The sequence below is a fragment of the Canis aureus genome, chromosome 11, assembly GCF_053574225.1.
Source record: "Canis aureus isolate CA01 chromosome 11, VMU_Caureus_v.1.0, whole genome shotgun sequence".
Lineage (NCBI taxonomy): Eukaryota > Metazoa > Chordata > Mammalia > Carnivora > Canidae > Canis > Canis aureus.
The window spans coordinates 17,825,739-17,839,904 of record NC_135621.1 but is presented as its reverse complement, the minus strand read 5'-3'; the positions used below and the strand labels follow the sequence as shown (position 1 = coordinate 17,839,904).

At 36.1% G+C, this 14,166-nt stretch overlaps 1 protein-coding gene across 1 annotated transcript in view; it reads left to right on the top strand.

Moving 5' to 3' along the window:
- KCNC2 (potassium voltage-gated channel subfamily C member 2) overlaps positions 1 to 11,631 on the top strand; it is a 229,603-nt gene extending 217,972 nt beyond the window's left edge. Inside the window, exon 5 of the mRNA XM_077913870.1 lies at positions 9,629 to 11,631. Within this exon, the coding sequence (XP_077769996.1) occupies positions 9,629 to 9,633 (5 nt within the window). The 3' untranslated portion in view covers positions 9,634 to 11,631. The remainder of the gene's footprint in view (positions 1 to 9,628) is intronic.
- Positions 11,632 to 14,166: the final 2,535 nt, after the last annotated feature.

Below are 14,166 nucleotides of genomic sequence, written 5' to 3'. Positions count from 1 at the left end.
ATGGCAAGGTTATACTTTTTGCAAAGACTTCAGTCACCCAGAGGATCTGGATCACCCTCTGAACCATTGGCGATGATAGACCGTGTTTCCCGTGAGCGGAGATGGTGACACTCCCCCGGGTGTGAACCCGGGCTGCTCCCTCCTGGGTGCTTTCTTCAGCCCCCCTTCCTTTCCATGAACTTCCAGAAAGCTGTGTTCTTTAGCCTCTTCCCATATTCATAGGGAGAAGGAGAAAAGATTCAACACATAGCTCAGCCCTGACATTTCCACTCCAGGAATAGAAAACCAGAACGCCAACTGGAGCCTATCCCAGTAATTTTATTTCACTTGACCTGGAATATTGATTTAAAAAGGAAGAAACCCTAAGGATTTGTGTGTATATTTGAGATCATGTCTTCAATATTTATTCATTCAATCATGATACGTCCTATACCACTTGTAGAGCCTCACACGTCATTGAGCTATCCAAAAATATTGAAAAATGTTGAAGTTCTGGAACAAAGCTCCATAGAATTTACTACATTTATATCCCGGTCTTTACTGCGTTGGTTTTTTTTTTTTTAAGTTTTTATTTAAATTCCAGTTAGTTAACATGCAGAGCAATGTTAGTTTCATGTGTACAGTATGGGAGTCCAACACTGGATACAACACCCGGAACTTCCCACACGCACCCCTTGGTCCCCATCACCTGTTTAACCCATTCCCCTCTTCTCCCTTCTGGTAATTCACTTTTTTCTCTATGGTTAAGAGTCTATTTCCGGTTTGCCTCTTTCTCTCCCCTCACCCCGCCACCCCTTGCTCATTTGTTTTGTTTCTTAAATTCCACATGTTTTACATGCATGGGCTAGAGCTAGATAGCCACCCGGCACCAAGTCAAGTTACCTTTTAATGCTGCCCCAGCCTCCCCTCTTACGTTGACTGTCATCACTTCTCTTGGCTTACCCATTAACTTCTCATTCTCAATAATAACATGTTATTAAATAACCCACTTATTTGGGGTCTGCTCTTTCTTTCTTTTTTTTAGGGCCAGATCTTCCTTTCTCAGACCTTTTTTGTACTCATTTTAGATATAAGACTTTGAATCGCATGATCATTGACGTATTCACCTCTTGCCTATTTCTCACATTCAGTGGGTTGGTGGTATTGGTAAGTCCTTTCTCGTGAAATCTTGAGCGAGCACAGTAGGGCTGGTGTGAGACACTGAGAAGACCTGTTTTCATATAAGAAATCTGTGGCTTTCACGTCAGGACACTGACAATACCAGATAGAGCATGATACTCACCGGGAGTGTAATACGAATGACTTGGAAGAGGTCCCCGGCCTCCTGCCACCCTCCACCACACAAACCTCTTGGATGGGTTGGACACCGTTGCTGTTTGAACTGTTCTGCCAGTTCAGTAATTTAAGTTTCGTAATAAGAACTCCCAAGATGGCTGTGCCATAAGTGAGAACAAAAATTAAGGTTATTGAGATAGTTAGACTGGAGTCTGAATTACTGTTTTCACTTGTTTTCCTGGAACTCATAAAACTATACAGTGCAGTGTCACGGTGAAACCCCGAAAGGAGCACTTTAACCCATATGTTAAGCTTTCCAGTTCCCTCTAGGCCACATGTTGTTCAGTGAAATGATGTTTAAAAAAAAAAAAAGTAACCTACCAGGCACATAATTAGCAATTCATCGAACTTTTTTGCTTTGGAAAATATCCTTGTAAGACATGGACTCAGTAAAAGCACAGAGAAAAGATTGAAAAGTGCATATATAGAAATACACATAGAAAAGGAGTGAATATGGATCTTCCCATTGCGAAGATTATTCTCAGAAGAGATTTTTCTTCTTCCAGTTCACTCGTTCCACAGATAATCACTTACCACCTACAATGAGCAAGAGTTAGGTCTGTGGGCGTCGTGGTAAACAGAGTCACAGATCACATGGAGTTTAAACACTAGGTAATATTTGTGGTGTCAGTTAACATCATGATTCATGACTCAATACTGCATCTATAGCTCTTATCTATTTATCTAATTGAAGTCTATCTCCAGAAATATTTATAAACTGGATCTACTGTGATGCTTATTTGTTTTAGCTGATATACCCGTTTGTTTTGAATCGATTCGCAACTGACAATATTAATTAACCAGGTTGCCATGAAATAAGCATTTTTAGTAGAGAAATCGTTCATTGGATTACCACAATTATTCAGTCCCTATAATTTTGCCTTTGCTATTAGCTGCTTGACGTTATCTTCTATAGATTGTTACCACAATAATTGCTTCCTATTATTGAAGATCATCATTATTTTAAATTTTAATCATTGTTATTATGAACCAATTTGGAGTGTATGTTGAAAAGAAAGCCTCAGTAAATACATTTAAAAAAAATGGTTCAATATCCTAAAATCACTTATTGGAAAAACTCTGTTAACCTCTTTCAGGAATATATTTAAATATGTATTTTCGTGAGATGTATACATCTCTTAGATATTAACTCCATATACTTCAGCAGTTATTATGTCATGTTCACAAAGCATTGGTGCTGGTCACATTGCATATATTTGTCTTAAGGTGACAAAAATGAAAGTTAGAAACACCTGCCCATTCTACTTTTGGTGATAAATTATATAACAATTTTTATCTGGCCATGATATAGATCCATCAGAATAACATACATATGGGCATAACCCCAATATTTTGATATTATTCGATTTGTAATTAGATGTATCCTACATTTATATTTATATGTCCACATATATGTATATATTTATACACACATATAGGCATATAAATATGTGATATATATGTGATATTTGTGAATATTTTAATACCCTATGTCACACTAGCTCCAAACCATATATTCAACCAAGTAAAAGCCATGACATTATCTCAGAAGAATCACTGTCATTGAGCAATATTCTTTGAGGCTTCATAGCACAAAAGTATTCCTCACTTTTTTTTTATTGTAGTTCAGAGATTAGCAGCTTTCTTTATTTTTTATTGATGTATAGCTGACATACAATGTTATATTCATTTTGGGTGTACAGCTGCCATTTTTGGAGTGACTGCGGCATTCACTAATGTGTTCTTGAGTTTGATATCCAAAATAAGAGGCGTCTCACCATCATTTTAATTCTTAGGATACAGATCTCTTTAATTCTATACATATGTAACATCCATTGAAGGGACTTGATCTACTTGAAAGAATATATTTCCTCATTCAGGCATTCATACGACCGCTTTTCGAGTTGGCCAACAGCAGTTCAATGCATCATTTATTCAGGTTACTTCCTCTAACTCTAAGAAATCCAAATCAATCCCAATTCTATCTCTTTAAAATCATTATTTTTAATAGTAGCTGTGCTTTTTTTTTTTTCCATCCTAAAGGATACCCATCGTGTACTGAGCCGAATGTAACTTTGATTTATCCTTTTGTACTCCCGTGGGTGTTCTATATGACATGTTCTAAACCAAAACGCTTGGAATTTCTGCTTCAAATACTTGTTAGTATCTTCCGGTCCTTCTGCCATTTTTCTCCCTCCGTCCTTCCTTCTTTGAAATACTTAATATTTTAACAACTTATCCATATAAAGTGTTCAGTTTATTTTTGCCAATTAATTGCAGACAATATTTAGTGGAACAAATGTATGCTCTGCCTTCATCAAATGATGGCTTATTCCAGCTTTTCCCTGTGTATTTTTGTGATCTTGAGCAAGTTACAGGGGTTTTGTTTCATTATGTGTACAATGGGAATAATAATCTCTGTTCCTTTGGGTTGTAGTGAAGATTAGTATTTTTCAAATGATTAGTTCCATTAAGATGCATAGTGGGTACTCAGTAGATGTTAATTCCCTTCTTTTTAATAATGCATGAGAACAATGATACCATAGTAAGCAAGGTGCAAAATTTGCTTATAGCTAACCGGTAAAAACTCACTAAGTACATAAGTGATATAAACACAGATATGTGCATAAAGAGAGTTTCTTATGACACAATAAGCCTCAAAAAAAGAGTCTATTAATTTTGTCAAAGACAATTTAGAAAGGCTCCATGGAAGAAGTCAATTTTGAGATAACCTCCAATAATGGGTAGGATTGGGCTAAGAAGAAGTAATTAAGGAATGTTGAGTTAGTGGGTTTTTCATTTTAGGTAGTGAGAACATCGAGAAGTGCTGAGAAAGTACAATAATTAAAAAAAAAAAAATACAGGGCAGCCCAGGTGGCTCAGAGGTTTGGTGCTGCCTTCAGCCCTGGGTGTGACCCCAGGGTCCCGGGATCGATTCCCACGTGGGGCTCCCTGCATGGAGCCTGCTTCTCCTTCTGCCTTGTCTCTGCCTCTCTATGTCTCTCATGAATAAATAATAAAATAAAAATCTTAATAAATAAATAAATAAGAAAACAAGGAGCAAAAGTCTTAGTTTTAATTTACCTATCTTTTTTCCTTTTGGGGCACTCTTCATTCTTTTGCAAAAATCTGATTATTTATTTTATTTTATTTTATTTTATTTTATTTTATTTTATTTTATTTTATTATTTTATTTTATTTTATTTTATTTTATTTTATTTTATTTTATTTTATTTTATTTTATTTTATTTTATTTTATTTTATTTTTTTCCCCAAGAGAGTGCACATGCTTGCATGAGCAGGGGGAGGGGTGGAGGGAGAGGGAGAGGATCTTAGGCTCCATGCTGGGTTTGGGCATGGTGGGGGGTGGTGGGGGGCTTGATCTGACCACCCTAAGATCATGACCTAAGCCAAAGTCAAGAGTTGGAAACCCAACCAACTGAGCCACCCAGGCGCCTCGAGATTTGATTTTCTATGTGGAATGAGTTTCCTTCCAGCGAGGAGAGTCTGCTAGCAATGAACTTTCTCACCTTGTTTTTCTGAAAATTTCTTTATATCACCTTCATTTCTTAAAAATATTTTTGCTAGATATTAGATTTTAATTTAACAGGCTGTATGAGCATATAACTTATAGTCTATTTTCTTTGGGTTTTCCTTGTTTCTGAAAAGAAGTCAATAGAATTGCAATCCTTGTTCCTCTGGATGTAAAATTTTCATTATTTCTTCAAATATTTTCACTCTCCTTTCCTCTGTAATTCCAACTGTAGGTATTTTAGACTTTTAATATTGTGCCACATATCACCTAGGGCCTGTTCATTTTTTTTAAAGCTTTTTTCTCTATGTTTCAGTTTGGATAGTCATTTATTTTTTCTATACCATCTAATCTGATATTAAACCATCCAATATACTTCTTTTCAGATTTTGGACTTTTCATTTCTAGAAGTTCCATTTGGTTCTTTTCTTTTCTTTTTTTAAGGTTTTATTTATTTGAGAGACACAGAGAGAGCATGAATGAGAGGGATGGGCCGAGGGAGAGGGAGAAGCAGACTCCCCACCGAGCCCAACTCAGGACTCTATCCCAGGACCTCGGATCATGACCTGAGCTGAAGGCAGATGCTTAACTGACTGAGTCGCCCAGGCGCCCCTGGTTCTTTCTAATATACTTTGCATCTCATTACATTTTTCTTTAAGTTCTTAAGTATATTTAAAATAGTCGTTCTTATTTTTGTTTTTGTTTTGTTTTAAGTCCTGTTCTGTTACTTCTATCAGCCTTGTCACTTCTGGATCTGGTTCTATTAATCTCCTGGTTATTGATCACATTTTTCTGATTTTTGGCATGTCTAGTATGGTTTTTGTGGATGCTGGATATTGTAAATATTGTCTAATGTTTGGATTTGGTTGTCTTTCTTTAAATATTTTGGGCACTTTGTTTTATTTTGCAATAATTTGTTACTTGTGGATCAACTTGCTGTTTTGAGGATTTTCATGTTTGTTCATTTGCATGCAGAATAGCTGAAACTCCTAACACCACATCCTTTTTCTAGAGTATGGCCTTCTTGGGTCTCTAATGAATGCTTGAATACTTGATAAAGTTCCTTCACTCTGGTTGATTGGATTTTGAGTATCTCTCTATCCTGTGAGAGCATTAGGAATTATAGTTTCCAACCCCATGATATTTCATTGCCGAGCTTTGATGAACTTAACCTTGGGTGGGCAGTTTAGTGTTTATCCAAAGACTCAATGCAACCCCTATTCAAATTTCTATAATGCTTTCCCTGTGTATTTCCCTCTTCTCCATTACATACTAATGGGGAAGTCATAATAATTGCCTCAGTCTCCCCAAATTTGATTCTCTCTCTCCTAATGTCAGTAAGAACACCATGCTCTGCTTGTTTCCCTCTGCCTTCATTGTGGTCTGGGAATATGTTTCTAGGCATAAAGACAGGATAATCGTAATGGTCGTCTCTCTTGTTTTTCTTACCTCATGGATCAGAGTCCTGAGTTGCGTTTTGTCCAGTGTCTGAAAAGAGTTGTTTCATGATTTTGTTCAGTTTTCTAGTTGTTAATGTCAAGGGCACAGTTTTATCATCATGTCTATAGTTGCAAGATCCTTGTTTTGTTTTGTTTTTTAATTTAATTTTGTTCCCATATTATTGTCTTTATCTATGTGGTTAGATGAAAAGAGTGAAACTTTTATTTCTCCTTGAAAGATTTATTATTTTAATGCAGATCAGACCTAAGTTTATACTATTGTTTAGGCATAAAATATTTTGGAGTCAAGATGTAATTTGATCTCTTCAATGCTATTAATGAGAAAACTATTGTACCCATTGCAACTGCTCCCCTGACTAAGAATAGTATTTATGTCCTGAACTTCAGGATACCACCTATGTGAAATTCATTATCTTGAAACCAAGAGTTGAATGGAGATTGCTGGGTCAGCAGAACTGGAAAATGAGAGCTATTTCTGTTATTTCACATTTGTCCTTACGATTACACGCCAATGGCTACGCTTTAAGTACCATAGTTTAAAGTTGGTGTATTTTGACTGAAACACATTTTTCTATTAATGGGCTTTGGAATTGGATGATTACAAAATCTTCCAGTTGGCCCAAAGAAGCCATTCTATAACACTAGACAAGGAAAAGAGAAATTCACCTTTGTTAGTCGCCTGAGGGGAATCATGTATTGACATATATTTCCTAGAAAGGATATAAAAATTATGAAAGTCAACTAGAATGTATAATAAGTCAATGATAATTAAGTATACAAGGATAAAATGTTTTGGCAATTTTTAAAAATAGCTAATAAAAGTATTTGGGAATTTTTTTAATACTTTGCAGAAACAAATTATAAAGAACTTTTAAAAGATACCATAATGAGTTTATATAAAATTTTATGTTAAAGGTGAAAGTTTAATCTACAGGTTGAATACACAGGTCCTTGTGTTAAACTGTCTCAGATAAAACTTAAACTCTTTCATTAATTTATTAGATTTTTTCCCAGTTTGAATATTAGTTTTATACTGGGATCTTTATTTTTGATGTAATCAAATATCTAAAAAAAGTCTACTATTTGGCCTCAATATTTAATACAAAGCAATTATTCTAAATTAATGAGTGAAGAGGTATAGTTTGTTCTTCCAAGTAATGATAGCCTTTATGGGACGTTTCCACTTAGAATCTAAAGATTACCAAAATCAATAAATATAAAACAAAGAGTGACATTAAGTGTCACATCTCTTGTGGATGAGACTTTGTCAAATAGAAACTGTGCCAGGACTTTAAAGTTAGGGCTGGTTAAACTTTAAAGAAAAGCATTACATAATATAACATGGTTTTCTATTAATAGTGACAGTTTTAGGTTTGTTGGAAAATAAAACAGTTTCATAAAAAAAATCTGAGACTATTACCGGTGCTTAGAACTTAGTTTTTGGAGGAATTGCTTTTTGCATCCTTGTATTAGGTAACTGTATCATTTTTATTTTTGCAAGAATATTTAGAAGGTGGCCCTGAGTTAAGAGCCACTCTGTAAGCTTCAGAACAGCTATAATTTATAAGGTACTTGCCAAGCTTCATGTCTATGGCCTGGATCTGTCATAAAATAAGTGCATGACAAAATCTGACTGCTTCTGACATGTCCAGCATACATTTTAAGCAAAACAACCTCACTCAGTTTGTTCTGAATAAAGACCAAACCATCCTTAAATAATATAATGGGACATTTGCACGGTAAGAGTCAGGGACGGGCAGCAGGCCCTGGACCCCAATCCGAATATATTTAAGATATGTCTTAGAAGAATTCCCATCATGAATAACTCTCTTGCTTAAGACCTTCCATAAATACACATGGCACTGGCCTCTCTGTGCTACACCCAGTGTGGAATTCGGCCTAAAATTCTTCAGCACGTAGCAGAAATATTTTAGTATGGAATTCTTGAAAAATGTTCTCTTCAAAATGAGCCCTTTGATCTTAGAGCAAAGGTGATTAATATTTTATGAATTTACATATAATTATAGTCAATCTCTACATACCTTCAGAAAATACTTTCTGCGTCTTTCTCCTAGACAGCCAGCCCCTTGAGGAAAAAGGATCATTTCTTATTTGTTTTAGAATTCTAGCATCCAGTAATGTCTGATAAAGGCTTCAGTGGTTTTAATAAATAAAAAAATACATGAAGAAAAGTCTGAATCCTTTTGGTTGTAAGAACTGACGCTGTTTTCACCATGAGATGAGAGTCCAGGGATCACTATGGGATGATTATTGTTTTTTTGCTTTATCTGAAGCTTCCATAATAACTTCTTTTTGGAACCCTGATCAAAGATAATTCTATGCTGTTCTTGTAAGCTTGTTCTCTCAGCCTTCTGGAACCTCGCCCTATATTCTCAATCCTTCCCAAGTTTCCTCAAAGTGCCTCAGGCTTACCTGACCCCTCTGCGCCATATGAAATTGAGGCTACTTGGCTTTCCTAACATCCAGTTGATACAGAAATAGTAGGTAAGGTGCTATTTTTCCAGCTCACATTTTAGATTTCCAGTTGATCACCCATCCATCTTCACCACCATGTGGTTAGAACCCTTATTCTAATTATCTATGGCGCTACTCTATCCTCCCTTGGATTATCATTGATTGTTACCACACCACCCATACCTGCCTCTCATCCTTCCTAGACCTGATGTCATCTCTGACTTCAATGTCATTTTGTACGTCCCATCAAATTTCCTCAACTCCCTCAAATACAGTGAATTCCACCTCAACTTTACTTCAAGTAACCACACCATGGACACACTATAAACCTGTCAAAGCATTTAGAACAATCCAATAGCCTCTTGCTATATTTGAATATTTGAATAAAAATACATCTTCTTACAATAGACTGACAAGATTCTGCTTGATTGCATCCCTTCCTAACTTTTTGATTTCACTCCCGTGCCTCCTCGCCGCCCTCCCCCACCCGGCCTTGTTTGTCATGCTTCTAGACTCTCATGTTGTGTTTCTAACTCCTCGGGACAGAAAATTCACTCTTATCTCAGAACCTTTTGTAATTGTTTTTCCATCAAGCTGGAAGACCTTCCAGTTAGATTTTAACACAACTACTTTCCTTTCATCGCTAAAATCTCAACTGAAGTCCTCTCTCATTATATGTCTCTAAAGAAAGTGGACTTCCCCTTCCAAACCTCACTGTCCCTGCTTATCCTCTACCCTACTCTATCCTCTATTCTAGTTTCTTCACGTAATTAATATCTGAAAAAAATATACTCTCAGTGTTCATATCTTTCTCTTCTCTCCTCAGGATGAAGAACTTTTCTGCCTTGTTCATTGCTAAATTCTCAGTGCTTTGAAGACTTTCAGTATAGACATGTTGAACAGCTGACAGATACACGCATTACGAGTTAACCTCCTCAAGAATAGCAATCCTGTATCACTCAGGACCCTCTGAAGTCTCGGGCACATGTGGACGATGACACATATTGGTTGGAAGAATAAATCTTCAAATGAAGGAAAGCAAATGGCAAATAAACACATAAAATGTAAACCTTTAGTGAAATAAATATAGCTTAAAAATGTTGGATGGAAGAATTAAAATGAAAATATCCCGTACTCTTCCAAAGTTATGTATAAAAACCTAAAAATGTTAATCCTATGTATCCTGCTTCTAGGAGTTATTTTTAGTATGCAAAGATTTGTGTCTAAATGTTCATTAAAATGCTGTTTGGTAAAAAAAAAAAAAAATGCTTTTTGGTATAGTAATCGGAAACAACCCCTGTGTCAACAACAGGAAGTTGGTTAATGCATTTGTTAGATGGAATGATAAGAGTCATTTCAAGTAACTGAACTATATACGTGAAGATATTTTTTCTTGTCTAGAAGTGGGAGAAAGATTCTTTTTTTCTTTTTCTTTTTTTTTTTTAGATTCTTATTTATCCTGTTAAATATATTCTATTCAACAAGATCTTATTTTTAGTTCAAATAAAAATCCTACCTCTTTACACTGAGAAAGCTTTCCCTAAGCTTCTGGTAGCCTGTGTTTCTGTGTTAGGAGGCACAGGAAGAGATATTATACATTCTCATAATAAAGAATCTAGGAAAATAGAGTTTTAAAGATATTTGGACATATGAAACATTTAAATTATAACAACCAAATCAACCTCTAAAAATATAGCGGACCTATCATGGGATTTTGATAAAGCAGCAATAATATACTCACTATAGACCATGAAAGGATAAAGATGCGTATGTAGGGTGAAGATGGGAGACGAGAGCAGAACTAAATTAAGATCCATTGTCCTCACAGGAAATAATCAGCAATTCTGCTGATTACCGGTCCACAGTATCCTATGCAGCTGCACTTTTCTTCCTCCATGTTTTCTAATTGTGAAAGTCTAGTTCTAAAGAGGTTTCTGCAGATTTAGTCAAGCATTTGTTTCTAAAAAGAAGTCTTTGCTACGGCAGAGATCTCCCTTTGAGGTGTTGGTGTACAAGCATCGAAAGGAACACCTTTCTACCCAAGGAAAAGCTCAAGGATTTTGAAGATAATACTTGTTAAACTATGGATCTGAATACCCATTACTTTATGGGTATGTTTAACTGCTCACCTGGGACAGGTGAACTAAGGCGAACCAAGCCTGTGGGCCAAATCCAGCTGGATCACCACTTGCTTTTGTAAACAAGGTGGTTTTTAAAAAAATTTTTTTGTAAATAAGGTTTTATTGTAACACTGCTACACCCATTCATCTAGATATTTTCTGCTGTTAACTATGGTTTAATTCAGTACTTGCATCAGAGACCATATGCCCCACAGAGCCTAAAATATTTACCATCTGGTCCTATAAAGAAAAAGGTTCATAGACCCCTGGGCCAGAGCATTCTTTTGATATATATTTTAAATTAACTTAACAAAGGAATTGTTTAAGACATTTTCCATGGTATATGATTGTTATTAATCACTTGACACCGTAATAAAATGTAAGAGGGTTTTATTAGCAAAACTTTCCTTTGTAAGTAGAAAACAGTGAATTAAATCCTCATGTCTCCCAAATGCAGTTTCTTCTATTTGTACTAATATTTTAATATGCTATTGAATATGATCACCTCCATTAGACATTCTCAATGAATATCCTACTGACGTGGAATTCTGGAATTTCAACTAACGTCATGTCTTATTTGGAAACAGGTTATAGCTACTTTATATGAGTGTTGTTAACACTAAAACCCTATGGGCTACATTCATGAAAATAAATATTTGGGCCTTAGTTTTTCCATAAGGTTACATATTAAATATCTTTGTTAATTCAATTTGTGAATAGGTCATTTAGTTATTTTACTTAGTTGAGTAAAGATTTTCATCATTTTGGACATTTTTAATCAGGTTATGATTTTTACCCTTAGATAAAATTGCTTCTGAAAGGAACCTAGAAAAGCATTTTAAACATTATGAAATAAGTCTGGATAAAAGCAAATGGAAAAATGCTTAATGCAGAACTGGACTATTTTTCCCTAAATATGTAGGTTTGACCTCATTCAGAGAACATTCCTTAGTAACCACATCCCCCCAACACACACACACCACACAACAGTTCAGCAAAATAAGTGCCATAACTTTCTGAGGCAATTAAGTAGGAAACACTGGTCACTATAGGCCAGAGTTTATAAATGGTTCTTAGTCTTAGGAAACCTCTAGCTGATCCATAATAGAACTATATTAACTCGAAGAATGCAAGATTAAAGAAAAAGCCTGTAGGAACCCATCAATCCAACTTCCAACCAATGTTGAAATTGCTTCACACATCTGCTTGATAAGGAACCAAATGCTGCTGTCACTTCTAGTAACAGAAAACTCAACTACCTTCCAGAAAACATTCATTTTCTTGGTTACTGTATTTGGCACCTGGTTAACACTGGTTGCTTATATAAAGCTGGTTGGTAATTGAAGAACTCTTTGTAAGCCAGTTTTTTTTTACGTTCTTAGGATTAACTGTCTCAGACACCACATTAATAGATGGCACATATTATCTCCTCAAATTTTTACAATCTTATAAAATTATTATTCTCTTTTTATTGATTAAATAAACCCAGGGCATTGTACATATGTGGAACTTAATTACCTTTTTTTTCTTTTTTTTTTTTTGCCATAGATTCTTTCTATCCCAAAAGATATATAAAAATATATCTTAATTCCCTCTCTCTCTCCCTCTTTCTCTCTCTCTCTCATTTTCCAAATCCTAGTCATCCTTTGAGGCTCAGAATTCAAGTCTCTGTACTCTTGAAAAATCATGTTATGCGCATTAATCCTTCCTTTCTTGAACTCCTTGAGACCTTACGGGGCACTAAACAATTCAGCACCAAATCACAAATTTTCCTACATTTTCTAATTGCTTCATGTATTAGTCTACTTTTTCCAAACATTTGGCTTACTAATATCTTATTTCATTCTACTATTGCTTTCAAAGCATTTTGCGATTTGGTAGAGCTTTTGTCTGAATTTTAAGAACATGTATTTCAGGGATCCCTGGGTGGCGCAGCAGTTTGGCGCCTGCCTTTGGCCCAGGGCGCGATCCTGGAGATCCGGGATCGAATCCCACATCAGGCTCCCGGTGCATGGAGCCTGCTTCTCCCTCTGCCTGTGTCTCTGCCCCTCTCTCTCTCACTGTGTGCCTATCATGAATAAATAAAAATTAAAAAACAAACAAGAAAACATGTATTTTTTTTTTAAATTTTTAAAATTTTTATTTATTTATGATAGTCACAGAGAGAGAGAGAGAGAGAGAGGCAGAGACACAGGCAGAGGGAGAAGCAGGCTCCATGCACCGGGAGCCCGATGTGGGATTCGATCCCAGGTCTCCAGGATCGCACCCTGGGCCAAAGGCAGGCGCCAAACCGCTGCGCCACCCAGGGATCCCCAGAAAACATGTATTTCAAATGGTTTCAGCTATCAACTGAAGAGCTGCCCATGGTTTAATCTCCCTATGTTGCAATACCTATGTTTACACATCCTTGTTTTTCATTTTTGTTTTCAGTCATATAATTGGTCTTCCTCTTGCTTTTCAGGGATCAGTTATACAGGAACACACCATTTTTCTTCTTGGTGCTAGGCGGAGGGTACCATGGCCGAGTTATTTTTTATATTGCCAAGAGCAACTGATTGGTACAATGTGAAAAAGAGACACTTTCTTTGTCCTAGTAAATCGAGATGACATTTAATAATCAATCATAGTATTATATTTGTGACATCTCGTGGTCACAGAAGATAGTTCATATGTTTATCTCGTGGTTATAACTGGTTGTGGCTTAACTTTCAGAGAAAAGCAAATCAAAATGACAATGAGATATCACCTCATACCTACTATTGGAAAAAACAAAAGCTAACAAGTGCTGGTGAAGATGTAGAAAAATTGGAACCGTTGTGCACTGTTGGTGGGAATGTAGTGCAGCCACTATGGAGTATCGTGCAGAGCTTCCTCAAGAAAATAAAAAATAGAGCTATCACATGATTCAGCAATCCTCCCAGATATTTATCCAAAAGAATTGGTATCAGGATCTCAGAGAGAAATCTGCACTGTCTTGTTCTTTGCAGCAGCATGCACAGCAGCTAAGATGTGGAAACAGCCTAAATGTCTACTGACAGATGATGAATGGGTAAAGAAAACGTGGTGTATACATACAATGAGATATTTATCATTCAATTTCACTTATGTGAGGAGTGTGAGATAAATAGATGATAGGAGAGAATAGAATGGGGTTGACAGAGGTGGGCTGGGGGGATTGGGGAGCTGCTCTTCAGTGGGTTTCGAGGTACAGTCACGCAGGGTGAGCGCGTCCTGGAGATCCTAC